At 41.2% G+C, this 15022-nt stretch overlaps 11 protein-coding genes across 11 annotated transcripts; 7 read left to right on the plus strand and 4 right to left on the minus strand.

Moving 5' to 3' along the window:
* Nucleotides 1-146: 146 nt before the first annotated feature.
* NEMIN01_0045 (uncharacterized protein) lies at nucleotides 147-755 on the minus strand (the record flags this gene model as incomplete). Its single annotated transcript, XM_051475987.1, has 1 exon — nucleotides 147-755. The coding sequence occupies one exon, from the start codon at nucleotides 753-755 to the stop codon at nucleotides 147-149; it is 609 nt and encodes a 202-aa protein (XP_051331947.1).
* Nucleotides 756-1020: 265 nt separating this feature from the next.
* NEMIN01_0046 (uncharacterized protein) lies at nucleotides 1021-2262 on the plus strand (the record flags this gene model as incomplete). Its single annotated transcript, XM_051475988.1, has 1 exon — nucleotides 1021-2262. One exon carries the CDS (start codon nucleotides 1021-1023, stop codon nucleotides 2260-2262), a length of 1242 nt encoding a protein of 413 aa, XP_051331948.1.
* A 119-nt stretch (nucleotides 2263-2381) lies between these two features.
* NEMIN01_0047 (uncharacterized protein) lies at nucleotides 2382-2975 on the plus strand (the record flags this gene model as incomplete). Its single annotated transcript, XM_051475989.1, has 1 exon — nucleotides 2382-2975. One exon carries the CDS (start codon nucleotides 2382-2384, stop codon nucleotides 2973-2975), a length of 594 nt encoding a protein of 197 aa, XP_051331949.1.
* A 188-nt stretch (nucleotides 2976-3163) lies between these two features.
* Nucleotides 3164-4018, minus strand: NEMIN01_0048 (uncharacterized protein; the record flags this gene model as incomplete). Its single annotated transcript, XM_051475990.1, has 1 exon — nucleotides 3164-4018. One exon carries the CDS (start codon nucleotides 4016-4018, stop codon nucleotides 3164-3166), a length of 855 nt encoding a protein of 284 aa, XP_051331950.1.
* A 369-nt stretch (nucleotides 4019-4387) lies between these two features.
* On the plus strand, nucleotides 4388-5671 carry NEMIN01_0049 (uncharacterized protein; the record flags this gene model as incomplete). Its single annotated transcript, XM_051475991.1, has 1 exon — nucleotides 4388-5671. The coding sequence occupies one exon, from the start codon at nucleotides 4388-4390 to the stop codon at nucleotides 5669-5671; it is 1284 nt and encodes a 427-aa protein (XP_051331951.1).
* A 226-nt stretch (nucleotides 5672-5897) lies between these two features.
* NEMIN01_0050 (large subunit ribosomal protein LP2) lies at nucleotides 5898-6203 on the plus strand (the record flags this gene model as incomplete). The annotated part of the gene is made up of 1 exon (XM_051475992.1): nucleotides 5898-6203. The coding sequence occupies one exon, from the start codon at nucleotides 5898-5900 to the stop codon at nucleotides 6201-6203; it is 306 nt and encodes a 101-aa protein (XP_051331952.1).
* Nucleotides 6204-6379: 176 nt separating this feature from the next.
* On the plus strand, nucleotides 6380-7168 carry NEMIN01_0051 (histone chaperone ASF1; the record flags this gene model as incomplete). Its single annotated transcript, XM_051475993.1, has 1 exon — nucleotides 6380-7168. One exon carries the CDS (start codon nucleotides 6380-6382, stop codon nucleotides 7166-7168), a length of 789 nt encoding a protein of 262 aa, XP_051331953.1.
* Nucleotides 7169-7283: 115 nt separating this feature from the next.
* NEMIN01_0052 (uncharacterized protein) lies at nucleotides 7284-9080 on the minus strand (the record flags this gene model as incomplete). The annotated part of the gene is made up of 1 exon (XM_051475994.1): nucleotides 7284-9080. One exon carries the CDS (start codon nucleotides 9078-9080, stop codon nucleotides 7284-7286), a length of 1797 nt encoding a protein of 598 aa, XP_051331954.1.
* Nucleotides 9081-9106: 26 nt separating this feature from the next.
* On the plus strand, nucleotides 9107-10120 carry NEMIN01_0053 (glyceraldehyde 3-phosphate dehydrogenase (phosphorylating); the record flags this gene model as incomplete). The annotated part of the gene is made up of 1 exon (XM_051475995.1): nucleotides 9107-10120. The coding sequence occupies one exon, from the start codon at nucleotides 9107-9109 to the stop codon at nucleotides 10118-10120; it is 1014 nt and encodes a 337-aa protein (XP_051331955.1).
* A 502-nt stretch (nucleotides 10121-10622) lies between these two features.
* NEMIN01_0054 (uncharacterized protein) lies at nucleotides 10623-11420 on the minus strand (the record flags this gene model as incomplete). Its single annotated transcript, XM_051475996.1, has 1 exon — nucleotides 10623-11420. The coding sequence occupies one exon, from the start codon at nucleotides 11418-11420 to the stop codon at nucleotides 10623-10625; it is 798 nt and encodes a 265-aa protein (XP_051331956.1).
* Nucleotides 11421-12078: 658 nt separating this feature from the next.
* On the plus strand, nucleotides 12079-14997 carry NEMIN01_0055 (uncharacterized protein; the record flags this gene model as incomplete). Its single annotated transcript, XM_051475997.1, has 1 exon — nucleotides 12079-14997. One exon carries the CDS (start codon nucleotides 12079-12081, stop codon nucleotides 14995-14997), a length of 2919 nt encoding a protein of 972 aa, XP_051331957.1.
* Nucleotides 14998-15022: the final 25 nt, after the last annotated feature.

Below are 15022 nucleotides of genomic sequence, written 5' to 3' on the forward strand. Positions count from 1 at the left end.
CAGTGCTGCTAATTCCTCAGAGTGCTTATATGTGCATCTCTACACTTTAGTGTTGTAAAATGTTTTTAAATGGCGTAACTAGCTCTATTTTTATTGCAATTGCTGCTAGACTATAGAGAACTCTTGCATGAGCTACAAACCCACTTTTATTTGGAGTTTGTTCTGTAGTAGTCAAGAATTCTCTGGTGGTACGCCGCGCCTTCTCTGCAGATACCCTCTAGAATGTGTCCTGTGATGGGCCCACTTTCTATCTTAACATACTCCAGCGCCATTATGCACTGTGCCATTCTCTGCGAAGCAGCATAGTATTTTTCTTCTATATTGTACTTTATTCCCGTTAGCAGATACTCTTCGATACGCTCTGCCATTTCCTCTGTTTTTTCTGTGCCTAGTACTTCTTTAATCACTGCTATGTAGTCTATTACACTGTTTGACTCGCATATAGTCTCTACTATTCTCTGTATGCGAGGGTCTTCTGTTTCGATTGCAACTATTTCGAAGACACTTGAAGTGGCTGATACTTTTGTGTATGTTCCTCTGTCTACTATCTTCTCTTTCAGAAGATCTTTTATTTTTTTTGCCTCTTCAGTGCACTCTTCCTCTCCCTCAATGGCCTGCAGTCGCTGGCCCAGCTGCTGTCTTATTTCCTCTTTTCTTTCCTGCTTCCACTTCTTGAATGTGCGGTCATCGATGTTTGGATGGCCTCCTTCATCGCTGTCTTCGTCTAGTATTTCTCTGCAGCGCTCATAGTCCATTGAAAATATTTTTGTAAATCTCCAGCTTTTACTCCTTTGGTTTATTTTATCTCCTACTGCAGATGTTCAGCCAGTGCAGAAAGTTGCAAACCCTTCACTTCACGGATAAGCATACTTTCCATCTTAGGGAGCGCATTTCTTCTTTTCTTACTGGGCTTTGATAATATATATTTTAATATATTGTTTGATCTTTCACTTGAGCTATTGCACTGATTGGAGCGATGTGCACCTCTGGATATTTATATATTTATTTTTTTTCTGTCACATGGAACATACTCCTCCTTTTTCCTCTGTCCATGCTATAGAAGGAATCCAAACGGCAAACAAGAACATATACAGCTACTTCATGAAAAACGATAGCTCGTACTATGTCCCCCAGTGCTACAGATATGCAGGATATAAGAAAGACACAGACATCTTGTACATTGTTGTCATATCAAAGTATACAAGCACAACGGGCGACTTTTTGTACAAGCACAACAGCAACTCCATTAAGATAGAGTGTCTAATTGGGAAGAGTCTTTCCAATTTGCAGACAAAAAAAACAACACTCTCGGACCTTTTTGAAGTGGTCAGGGAAATAGAGTATTCTCTTCCAGGCATGGAAAGCATAAAGGCCAGCGATGTTTTCATAGGTCTTGTGTATCCAGATGGCCTGAACAGAGTGAGCATCATGAATATGGTGGACTGTGTGTTAAATCATGCAGGATTTAAGGGCATTTTGCTTCTGCCTATGTCGCTGAGCATTAGCCTGGGCTTGGGCATTTCAAACTCTGTGTTTTTCAGCTCCTCTGATAAGACTATTTCGCTGATCGAAGATAACTGCATTTTTGATACTTTCACTGAAGGCATGGAGAGCAGCACAACACTCTACGGCAGTGATATAGTGGAAGAGTTTCTGAAGAAGGAAGAGCCCATGAAACACAGGACAGTTGAGCTTGTCTGCCATCTGTGCAACCAGCCCTTTGAGATAGGAGAGTTTAGTATGCACTTTCTTAATAAGCACGCGATAAATATATACGACGACAAAAAATACAGTGATACCATGCTGCAGAAGTGCGGGATCAAAGAGGAGCCAGAGAAACAACTGGAGCCAGGGCCAAATGATCTACTAGTCGCTGGTAAAGAGATTGTATACCGCATGGCGCCTGCAGAGAGGGTAAAAAAGATCACATCTGCCGTTATTCTCGTTACATCGCAGGCAGGCACAACAAATACACACTTAAATACGCCAGAAGGCGATGCGCAGGATGCACCTGCTGAGACAGTTAGCGCTGTAGACATAGAGAGCATACCTGAAGACTCCAAGCAGATAGTCTCAATAATTGAGGACACTTCAGGCTCTTCTTTCCTGTATGTATCGGAAAGCGAGAAGACACAGGTCGCATGGAACGGCCTATTTGCTCTGACAAACATAGAGCCTTCGAAAGACATGTGGCTCACTGATAAAGAGTGGCAGTCGGTGGGTCTTCGAATTCTCAAAGAAAAAGTTCTCTTTCCTCTGTAGACGCGTGATACTGCTCGGTTTACAGCTTTTTCCGGGCTATTCTTTTCTGATAAATAAAAAATCTACCAGTATATTTACAGCATTTAAATACGCTTTGTCTTGGAGTCTGTCAAATTTTTATGAAAAAAAAGTACACGGGAATGGTCTTTACAAAAGACCCTGCGATGTCCGCAAGAACACAGGAAGAAAGAGAGGTCATGGCGCACCTGGATAGAAAAGTGCACAACAACGATTTAGAAGATGATTTTTTCACTCTTGGTGAGGGCCTTCGCGAGGAAATGAGCGAAGACTCAGACGCAAGCAGCGTGCTAGAGCTTTCAGAAGAAGAGAGCTATTCTACACACCATGAAGAAGAGAACATGGATGTATCCAATGTGCAGGTAGAGGGTGTGCAGAGCGTAGAGCAGAAAGAGACTCTGGGGAAGGACTGCTTCGCCAGTCTAATTGAGCAAATAAACGCACAAAGCGGGCGCGGATTTGCAATGCTGACAAGCTTCTCAGAGAGGAAAAAAAGGCCAACTAAGAAACAAAAAAGAGTGAACACGTCAATAGAAGCCTGCAACAGCATTCTCAATAGAATGGGGTCATACATTCCTCCTATGGATGATGAAACTGTCGTTCAGGTTTCAAAAAAACAGAAAATAGATGAGAAATGCGAAAACTGGGAAGATTCAGTGGGCGCGAGCAAAAGAAACCAGCCAAATATTATATAGCAGTGCCTGCTAGCAGCACCGGCATCGATAGAAAGCAGAGAATTATAGCTTACTGGAGTATGCTCAACGGTCTTTATCTAGAGAATACACATGGCAGAAAATTAAGCTCAATAAATCAATAAACTAAATTTGATAAAATTCTTTATTTGAATTCACTTGTGTAGCTGCATGGTAAATGTTTATTCGTTTTACGCAATGGTGTTGGGATCCCAGCAGGTTCTTTCTTGGACAGGGAAGTGGTCAAGAAACTCTTCGTCCTCGGGGTCTATACTCTGATCAAGTGCCTTGAAGTTCTCAATAATTCTTGCAGGGTGCACACTCTTTGGTATCACACAGCAGTCTTTGTTCATGGACCACTTCAGGATCTGGTTTGCAAGTGATCCTTTTTCTTTCATGCCTGCAAGAGCTGGGAATCTCTTTAAATATTCATCGGACAGAAGGAGACCGCGGCCAAGAGTAGAGTACGACTGAACAACTATGCTGTTATCTTGGCAGTACTCAACTACGTCTTTAGGGTAGCACAGAGGCGAAAGCTCTATCTGGTTTACCTGTGGCTTTTTGTCGAACTCTTCGAAAAGATCTCTCAAATGGCTCTGCATGAAGTTGCTCACACCAATATTGCGCACAGCTCCTTCTTCCTGCAGCTCCAAAAGAGCTCTGTATGTTCCGTGTCTGAGCTCTTTGTTTTTTTTGCTCTGGAGGTCTACTCCCTTCGCGCCAGGCCAGTGGATCAGAACAAGATCGATGTAGCTCTGCTCCATAACCTTAAGGCTCTTGCGCACAGATGCTAGGGCATTCTCGTATCCTTGATTTTCTGTGCTTACCTTCGTGGTTATAAATACTTCCTTTCTTTCAACTCCTGTTTTTGCAATTGCTTCGCTTACTTGTTTCTCGTTTCTGTATATTTGGGCTGTGTCATACAGTCTGTACCCTGCCTCCATTGCAGCTTTAACAGCTACATCTGCCTCCTCGCACTTTGTCTCGTACGTTCCCAGGCCAAGAATGTCTATTTGGTTGTGGTTGTTAAGTGTAAGTTTTCTCATGTAAATTGAATGCGAATTAAAAACTTTCTTCCTTTTATTTAGTGCACAGACAGCCCTAACATCTCTGAAAAGTGCTAATATCCCTTATACTGCATAAAGACTTACTGCTATACTCCACATAACAGAGTATAATGCTTTTTATTCGAACACCACATAATTGCACCACTGCTCTGTGCTTATTCTTGCACAGCCTACAGAAAAGCATCAAAACAGCTAGATATAAGAGAGCAATGACTCTTACTAGCTCTTTTGCTCTTAATGAGGCTGTTTTTAGACTGTGTTTATTTTAGAGAATATGAATTCATGCTGCAGATATTTGAATAATTGGCAATTGGTCTGGTTTATAACCATTCAATAATTTTTTTATACATGAATGAGAAAATACTTAATCTGCATGAGTCTGTTTTAGAAGAGTACATAAAGGAGATAATACCAAAGTTTGAAGAAAGGAAACATGAGCTTATTATCATGATAACTAACATGCCACAGAAGCACTCACTCGTAAACTGTATCGCAGAAGAGCTGGAGAAAGAGTACACGAGAGAAAAGATTGTGGAGCTGGAAATAGAAGCACTGGCGTACGCTTCAAAAGACTTCTTTCTTCTGACAAACGCTCTCCTGTACCTTGAAAGAAGATGGAACACTGAAGTCGTCAAAAATCTTCTCCAGAGAGCAAGTAAGACTGAAGAGCAGTTTTCAGTCCTTTTTTCTTTCTTGACTGATCCAAACGAAGAGGATGTGGAAGGAGAGTGCGATCTAAGCCCGAACATAACCATTCCAGAAGATTTTACAGAAATTCAGAAAGTGTACGAGATACTCCACAGTCTTCGAGACAAGAACATCATATCTTCCATACGAGACTCATTCACTGCGTACAAGATCATAACTGCCTATGGGCCCAATGTGGTCATGGTGACAGAAGAGCTGAACATACTTGCGCAACTAGAGTCTGTTGCTTTTAATGATCTACTTGGCGGCGTGCTCCTTGGGGTTTTGTACGAGAAGAGCCAGATACCCCACTTTTCCAACATTCTTGTCCGGCTTCTTAGAAGGAACAAGATATACATCCAGTCCGTTATACAGCTTTTTATCACGGCATACAACATAAAAGACAACATATGGGAAAGCATCCAGGAGATGATCCCACACTTGTACGTAAGGCTTGGGATAGATAGAAAAATGGCATTCTGTCTTCTGTACACTCTCAATCTAAAAAATGCCATCTTTTTATTCGAGCTTTTTAATGGCGAGGTTCCGCAAATCGACGTGTTTGACAGATGTGTGCAGGGAAGGGAGTCTATTCCCGACGAGGAAGTTCGGAGGTGCGTGCGTGCATCCCTGAGCATCCCAGATGGCGAAACCTACACGGCTGAAGACCCCTTTCTCGACACTTTGCCAGGACAGTTTACGTATAAGCCGTCAACTAAATACGCTGAGGTAGAGGATAAAATGTATTTCTACAGCTTCTTTATGTACAGAACCAATCCCAGCATTACGCACGTCAACAACGTATCTCTTGAGTATAAAGATGTAATTAAAAATTTGACAGAAGAGGAAATGGACACTTTTGTTCGAATTGTTCTTTCAGCCAGAAACTCTCTTGTGCACAAAGAGCTCACTGTAAACAGGCTGTACACTATGCGAACAAGATAAAGATAGAACAAGTTGTCTCTGGTGCTTCTGGATGTCTATTAGGATCTACAACTGGCAAAGATCAGCCTACCAAAATAGAAGCAGGAATGGATGCTCTAGCGCAGCAGCCTAGGACTGATCACACAGACAAAGCTAAATAAACCTTCTGTGCACTTTTAAAAATAATTGCAGCTGTTGCATGGACATTCGAAATGGTAAAAATTATTTTTATTTTTCCCCCTGTATTATGGATTGTTTACTAACATACAGATTATTAGAGTGCGCAAAGTCTAAGGCCCCAAATGCAGCAGAGATAGAAGACTTCATCAAGTTTCTAGGAGGAAAGAGCGATTCCGCAAAAATCCAAGCACTTCTTGCAGCCGTAGAAGGAAAGAACAGCAACGAGCTCATCGCAAAGGGTGTCTCTATGCTCCAGTCTGCAGCTCCAGCAGCCGCATCTGCATCATCTGCAGCTGCCCCAGAAGCTAAGAAAGTAGAGGAGGAGGAAGAAAGCGAAGAAGAAAGCTCAGGAGACATGGACCTCTTCGGTTAAAAAGCCAGAAACAGGTAGATTTTACTTATTTGAAATAAATATATTATTTCCGTTGAATACAGCATTTTTAATTGTGACCAGCACGAGATAGCAGTGTGGCGTAGATTGTTTACATTTGAAAAGAGTAGGCGTGCAGTATTTCTTGCAAGTATTTTATTTAAAATAATTTTTTGCGCATGATCGAAGTGTGCTTTATAAACTTCTTTGCAAACAACAATGGGCCAACGGACATTCTCAAAAAGAAAATGACGCCCACTGTGTGCGTGTCTTCAACCGAGGCCAACGCAGTGCTGAAGGTAAAGGTTGTGTATATAGTCAGCTCGTCGAACAATGATTACGACCAGATTCTCTGCAGCGAAACAGTAGAAGGGATTCCTGCGGGGGTAGCTGAGTTTGACTTAGAAACAGAAATCCCAGACATGAGCAAAATACCAAGGGAGCATCTCATTGGGCTCACATCGATACTTTTTTTGTTCTACACCGCAGAGAATCAGGAGTTTGTGAGAGTTGGATACTTTGTGAAGATAGACTACCCAGGCATTCAGATAATAGAGGCGCCTGCTGTGCCTGCTGAAGAAGAAGTTGCGTTTGAGATAGACGAGATGGAGTCTTCTAACCCAAACAACGAAGAGGCAAAAGCAGATGAAAATAAAGAAGAAAAAGAAGAGCTCGCAGAGACAGAGGACAACAAGCCAGAAGAGAAAAGCGACAATGAAGAGTCGATAGATGCAGAAGAGGCAGAGGAGGCGAACGAAGAAGAGATAAAAGCCGAAGGCATGCACGATGGCATTTTATTTATCACCGAAGAGAACTTCAAGAAGATGGATCTTGATCTGACAAAGCTTGAGGGGCAGGTGCTAGACCCCCCTCTAGTCACCGTCTTCACCGAGGCGTGGATGGGTCCAGATGCAGAGAAAAAGGATGTTTCAGAAGAAGAGGAAGAAGTGGAGAACGTAGAAGAGTAAGGAGGTATAGAATGAATTTTATTTACTATGTGACGAAAATATTTGTCCTCTTTTCTAGTTTCTAGCGTGGATCATGCAGAGAAAGCTGTTTGGTGATTCTCGCAGTGCGCGAGAGCTAAAGAGTGATTTTTCCGCTTTTACTTTTGTCATTAAAAAACCATGATATCGTTTTTTCAGCTTTTTCCTGTTTTGGGATGATTTTTGATGTTTTTGCGTCTATGCTCTGCGATGTCTTTGCGTATCTGACAGTTATATCTTTGCAGGTAGCGTGTATCTCGTAGGAGTCTTCTGTCTCCTTGATTCTCATTATAGACATATAGTCCCAGTCAAAGGCAACTTCACTGTACAGCATGTGTCCGTTGTAGGAAAAGGGAACTCTCACTTGGAGAGGGTTTCTGGAGACTATTGAAAACGGGCTGTTTATAAACTTTTGTAGATAGTGCTCTGTCTCCTGCTTTTCGCTGCTTTCAGTGCAGCTGACCCCTGGGACAATGCTCAATCGGTGTGATGCAATTTTTTTAGATAGGGGAACCTCCAGTACTTCCACAGAGATATTTACTTTTTTGCTGTACGACCGTCCTTTGTACTTTAGATACACCTCCAGAAGAGTAGACGTAGTGCTAATGAAAAAGCTGTACTTATTCTCCTGCGAGAAAAAAGGTGGAATGCACTGCACGCCTCTTTCTGCTGTGCACAGGGGCTGACTAGATACGATCACTGTATCTGAAAGAGGCCTACCCAGTAATATTCCCGTTATTTCTACCCCTGGGCTGGCAACTTGCAGAGTTATTTTCCCCTCAGTGTACACAGTGCACGTAGACTCTTGTGCATCCTTATGGACAGATGCGCTGGCTGAGTACAGATCTCTTGTCTCTGTCATTTCTATTCCCTGGTTTTCTTGGGTTAAGTACTCTCCTATTCCCGGGCGAATGATTATTTCAGGGTCTGGCATGGATCCTTTGCTGTGTATGTACTCGTCTAGAACTAAGTCACACGGCGTGCGCTCTAGCACCAGATCACTTTCCAGGGAAATAATGGACTGCAGAGTGCTATTGACACTGGCACTTCTTGAGCTGGAGCACATATGGCACTGCGGGCTGTCCATTGAAAGGCCGATCAGCGTGTACTTTGTGGTGTAGCCTGAGCCCATGTACAGAGATAGCAGATAGTAGAAAGTCGCTGATTTGTGCGGTGCAATGCTTATGCGAGAGTACATGTTAAGAATGCTTGGAGTTCTTCTGGCTGTAGAGTGCTGCAGCCCTACAAGAATCGCATTCAGCACCCTGTCCTCGTCACTGCTGCACATTGACTTGTCTAATACAGTTGAGATATATGCTATATTTCCCAATACGGAAGGATCTTCCCTATTGAGTAAAACAGAGATAAGCATCTCGTAGATGATGTAGGGAAGAATGGCGGAGAGAGAGTAGGAGGTGGGTATGTTCTCTTTTATGCACCTAAGTGCGTCCTTCAGCCGGTTTATCTTAACAAAAAAAACCACGAAGTTCAGACTAACCGGATTGTTTACCTTAAACTTTGCCTTTTCAGACTTTCGGATTGCGCTTTCCACGAGAAGATCTACATTCTCCTCCACGCACGCCGTTATCTTGGACAGAGGAATCTCTACGTTTGAAGAAACAAGATCAAACCACTCGGGGAGAGCAAAGCCCTCTGCTGTGCACGGGGTGATGCGCAGTCTCCCAAATTCGCAGCCCATGTACCCGTCTATGAAGTTCAGAGGCTCTGCTTGAGCAAACACTCCTATTTCAGAGATAGGGAATATCTCTACGTTGACGCTGATGGATGGCGGAAGAATGAAAGACTTTTGTATGCTGTGCTTAGGCCTGTACATCACAGTTATCGAGTTCCTTGTCTCGGACGAAAGGATCTTGAGAGCATTTAAAATAACCATATATTTGTTTACACTTGCAAATAAATATGAAGGTAGGCATAAATGGAGCAGGAAGAATTGGAAAAATGGTGGCAAGAATACTCCTAGAAAGAAACATAGAAATAGGATGCATCAATGATCCTTTTGTTGACGCAAAGTATCTTGCGTATCTTTTATACAGAGACTCGACACACGGCACTCTTAAGGGAACTCTGGTTGAGCACACAAGCAACTCTCTGGTGGTAAAAAGAGAAGGCATGCCAGATCTTTCCATAGAAGTTACAAACAAAAAAGATCCATCTGAGGTAGAATGGAGCAAATACGGCGCTGAGTACGTGATAGAAGCATCGGGGATCTTCAAAACAGTGGAAGACTGCCAAAAGCACATAAAGGGAGGTGCAAAGTCTGTCATAATAACTGCCCCTAGCAAAGATGCGCCCATGTTTGCAATGGGAATAAACCACGAAGAGTACGCAGGAGAAACCGTCATAAGCAATGCCAGCTGCACAACAAACTGTCTTGCGCCCATTGCAAAGGTTCTTGAAGAAAACTTTGGAATTGAAGAAGGGCTTATGTCAACCGTGCATGCTCTAACAGCCACGCAAAGAATAGTCGATGGAATGTCCATGAAGGAGTACAGGGATGGCCGAGGAGCCCTGCAGAACATCATTCCTGCGTCCACAGGAGCAGCCAGTGCGATTGGCCAGGTGATTCCCAGCCTCAAAGGAAAGCTCACGGGAATGTCCTTTAGGGTGCCTGTGCCAGATGTAAGTGTCGTGGATCTGACTGTGCGCCTGAAGAAAAGCGCAAAGCCTGAAGAGATAAAAGAGGCGATGAAGAGAGCAAGTGAAACCACTTTGAAGGGAATTCTCAAGTACACAGAAGATGCAGTGGTTAGCAGCGATTTTATTGGAGACAGTGCTAGCAGCATATTTGATGCTACAGCCTCTATTTTCCTTTCAGACCGCTTTGTCAAGCTTATTTCCTGGTACGACAATGAGTATGGATACTCGCACAGAGTAGTTGACTTGCTTCTTCATATCAGTAAGTTTGGAAAATAAAAGAATCTTGAGGGTACCTTTTTGTTCTCTATCTGCACCATTCTGCACTAAATATGAGTTTGTGATCTGTAGATAACGACTGATTTTTAACTTATGAATATTTATTAGTAATGTCTCCAAAGGGAGTGGATTCTCGAGATACTCTGAAGAATCTATGTTCCCATGAGACTTTCCTTGCAGACATCCTCTTGTCTTTTATTTTTGTGATTAAAGTATTAATTGTGCTGTTTTGCCTGCATGCATATCAGTGATGGATGCAACCTTCCTAATTCAAACAGTAAAGATGGTACCCGACGAGTATAAACATTCGTCCTATCAGAATATTGACTAAAAGCAGTGCAGCTCTTCTGCACTCCCATGCGCACAGGACAACTTCAAGATATACAACAAATGCATCTTTCATCACTCCGGAGCTACTAAAAATATGTTTGCATATGAGAATTAATTAAAGTGCAGAATATAATTAACTAGCGATTAAAAGCAGCGTGCACTTTCAGATACCTTAAGACACATTTACATCGCCTAGCAGAAGATACCTTCCGTTTATAATGGTGTGGGGGACCGGGTGCCCGTTTAAGTCTTTTACTATGTAGTACACAATGTCTCCGCACAGAATTGTAGAGACTGTGAAGAAAAGCAACATTATGGAGCCTACAAAGAGAGAGTACACCAAGAAGAAAAAGTTGCTGTCTGGGTCTCCTATTGCCTTCTCTCCCTTTGTTGGAATGCTCTTTATTCCAGTTATTCTTCTGTATATACTCGTTGCAATGCTGCAGATTGACTGTAGAACAATACAGAAAGTTGTAAAATAGATAAAGGACATCAGACAGCCTATGTATTTGTGCTCCATCAGTCTCACGTATAAAAATCCGAGTCCTCCGTATATTAGAACACCAACCAGGCTCAGCGCCACTCTGTTTATCAGCGCCACTGTCTTATCTTTTTTTGTTTTCAGGTCAACGAGCTTTTTTGTGATTGAGTGCATGAAAAACACAACATACGATGCCAGAAGAATGAAAACACCGGTGACTATCCCCTTTCTGAACAAGAAGGCGTTCTTTTCTGTTCTCTCAAAGTACAGTCTGTATGGATCGTTGTATAAAGACTTCATGTGGAGGCCAATGAAGAAAAGGCCTACGGTGTAGAGAATTAGGCGCGGAAACTCGTTTATAATAAATCCTTTTGTAGATTTGTAGATCGTGTCCCATTCGGTGCTGAATTTCTCTTCCTCTTCTAGAATCAGCTCGCTTCTTTCTGTTGTTGTGAGTTCGTTAACTAACACTGTTTGTTGTTGCATCATTTTCTTTGTTTATTCTTGAAAAATTAAAAGTTTTAATTATTTATTTAGTTTTTTCATGGGTTGTGCAGTATCTAATAAAAATATTTTTCATACCTTTTTTTATTGCTCTCGTGTTTTTCTAGCTATTAAGCACATGTCTCTTCTGGTGTTCTACTAGAGTGTGCCAATGGAGTAATAACACCTGATTTAATAAAACTTTTGTAAATATGAATCTGTGTGTGCTATCTGCAAGTTTTCTCATTTAGATATAACCCGAGAATATTCAAATATGCATACTTTTAAATACACAGGGTGCTAACTTTTGATGGAGGCTAAAATTAGAACTTGCTCTGTTTACAAATATTTTTATTTTAGTTTATTTTGCAGAGCTTTTCAACTACTACATATTTTGTCTGAGTGGCCAATTGCTATACACTTTTTTATTTTCATTGGAATATTCAAATATGTATTCTAAAGAAAACACACACATTAGGCTGGCTATATAATCAGATACCATTTGAGGTATGAAGATCTATCTAATATGAGATTGTCTTCTCTCTATAGATGAGCATAATGCTAAGTTTTACCCATGCTGTGTTGATAGCTCTTGAGATCACTTGCAATATGATAAAGATCGTATGTGCTATAATAGATAAAAAATGAAATTAGAAAGAAAATTATGAAAATGAAGGGAAAGTATGCACTGTGCAAAAGAAAGGCAATTATATCTATTGCAGTCTTAGCAATACAGAAAGCACTTGGAGGTGGTATGGTAGCCACTAGACAAATTCGCCTAGAGCCTCAGGAAAGCACGGTTGTGTTTAACAGCTCGTCGGCACTAGAAAGTAGCCACAGTATCTCAAATTACATTATTATGAGCGATATTGAGGAAAGAGGAGAAGAGTATGAAGACAGCAACCAAGCAGATGCTCAAGTAAACGCGCGAGAAGTAAAAAAGATAAAGAAGAGAAAAAGAAACCTACGATATTCACAAAATAGCTTAAAGATAGACAGAGAAACATACTCAGACTCTCTAGAAAGCTTCATAAGAGAAAGATCAAAAAGCACAGACTACAGTATTTATCTGCAGAAGCTGGCTGCTTCAATAGTAGAGGAGAAAAAAAAAGCAATAGGCACAGTTGAAGAACTAATAAAACAAGAGCACGAAGCAAAGAGTGTGTATGCCTGGGACAGATTCTTTTCCAATGAAAGAATAGAGTGTATTTTTAGAGACAGAGTCAACGACCAGTACATGGGAGCTCTTGCATGGATGTTTATGCCAAGCAGGAAAAAAAATGCTATCGTCCCAAGCAGAAACGCAGAAATGGTCTCATCTATCCACGTGAACTACATTGAGACATTTTCTGACCCAAAAAGCACAAACAGAGCAATAGATGCCATAGACAGATTGCTTGTGAACGAAATAAGCTATACCACAAACAAAGTCATTGATCTAAACAATTGGATGAATAGGCATACTAATTATGAATACAGCCAAACAAACGAAAAAATAAAAGAAAAGTACGAAGCTCTTTTTAAATCAGTCAAAGGTCACAAAAGCCAGATGCTGCAGAGCCAAAGAACATCAGCTGGCTCTAATATACCTGCTCTGGTGCTCGAGTATTACTCTGCCATTGATGCAGAGGTGTCAAATTTTCTATTAGAGCTAAAGAGATGCTATGGGGAAAGTATTTCACACCTGCGCTTGTCAATTACCTCGAGTATAAATCCCGTTAAAAGACTCAGTAAATCTACAACAGACTACTCCTCTTTCAAAGAAGAAAAAGCAAATATCGTTATGAAGTTTTTAAGGTATACCAAAGACATAATGGAACTTGAAATGCAAACACTGTTCTACATAAAAAACGTTGCTTCTGAAAGTGACAGCTCTGTCTCCAGACACACAGCCAGCCATTCTGTGCCAATGAGCTCAAAGCTGGATTTTTATTATTCCTCTGATAAAACAAAAAGAATCAGGAGATACGTAGCACTGGAGGACTTCAAAATAAAACTTGACAGCAGAAGCATTTTAGAAGAGCTTAATGAAAGCTCTGGCGAACATAGTGCAATAAATACGCCACAACACACACCGCCTCAAGTAAAGCAGTCTATAGTACATTCTTATCCTGCGCCCAGCAAACCTGTAGCATCAAATCCCCCAAATTACAGAGAGCATGCACAACCTGTAGCGTATGCACCGCCACAGTCACCGCAGAGAGCGCATTTGCAGCCTACACGCAGCAAGCCCACACTGACGCCACCAGTTACTGCAGAATCCCAAAGATTAAAAAAACTGAATGCTATTCGAACACAGCTCTACATCATTATGCAAAATATTCGGAAAAACAATCAATATGTTGAAATAGCCAAGAATATACAGGCTGGCGGAGAGACAGTGAGCCAAATGGCCAAAACAGAAACAGAATACAGCGATATTGCTAAAGATTTAGCACTGGGTGAAAATGCAACAGCAGAGAGTATTTTTAACACTCTACAAGCCAAAGAGTCTGCAAAAACAAAAGAATTACTTGCATACAGAGACCATGTGCAAAGAGAGAGCGAACAGCTGCAGCAAGGAAATGAGATTCTAAGAAGCATGCAGCCAACGATAAAGGAAAGGCTGCAAAAGGTAAAAACAAAGCTCACTGGCCTAATAGCCAGAAATAGGAGCAGTAGAGTGGACTATAAAAAGCTTGTAGAGGAGAGTAAAAAGAAAGAAGAAAATTTAGAAAGCCTAAAGCTAAAAGAGCTGGAGAAGAAAGAACACATTGACTCACTGAATAGCAGGATAAACAAAAAGAAAGACGAAAATGAAAGACTGCTAAGAAGCATTTCAGACATTGAAAAAACCATAAGCAAGCAGGGTAAGCTCGAAAGTACTACCTACAACCTAGAGAAAGTCAAAGAGCTTGAAAAAGAGCAGAAGAAGCTAACTGAAAAACAAGAAGAGCAGAAAAGACTGCTTGAAGTGGAAAATGAAAGGTATACTAAGAGCAAAGATCTCTCTACGCATTCAAAAGATTTAGAAGAAGCCAACAAGTTCATGAGTTCACTCAAGAACACTCTATTTCTGATTCAGAAAGAGTACAGTAATAAACAGGAGATGCATGGCGTAAGAGATAGTACACTTGTGCATAGCAATGCAACCATCAGCGAAAGTAGTGAGTTTGATACAAAAGGACAGAGTGCACTGGCAGAGCTATACAGCACAGCTGGAGTAGAATCTAAGAAATCAGAGTCAGAAGATGTCGGAAGCATAAAAGAAGCAATAAAAAAGAACAGCATGCACACAAAAGATATACAAGAAATGAGAAAATCACTTGCAGAGTGTGAAAAAGAGCACGAAATAAATAAGCAAAAGTACTTAGCTGAAATAGGGCATGTCAATGCAATGAAAAAAAGCTACAGTAATGCGCTCAATTTGCAAGAGCAAAAGGCTGCAGCAGCCAGTGCTATCAATACAACTATTGGAGAAAAAACAAAATCCATGAAAGATAAACAAAGAGAGTACAGGAAGAAAATGCTATTGCATGAAAAAGAGATGGAAGATAAATACAAAGAATCACTAAGAGCCTTTACAACCCTTAAAAATCACTGATATATAAAGTATGGCTAAATATAAA

This window comes from Nematocida minor (genome assembly GCF_024244105.1).
Source record: "Nematocida minor strain JUm1510 chromosome Unknown 7925, whole genome shotgun sequence".
Classification (NCBI taxonomy): Eukaryota; Fungi; Microsporidia; genus Nematocida; species Nematocida minor.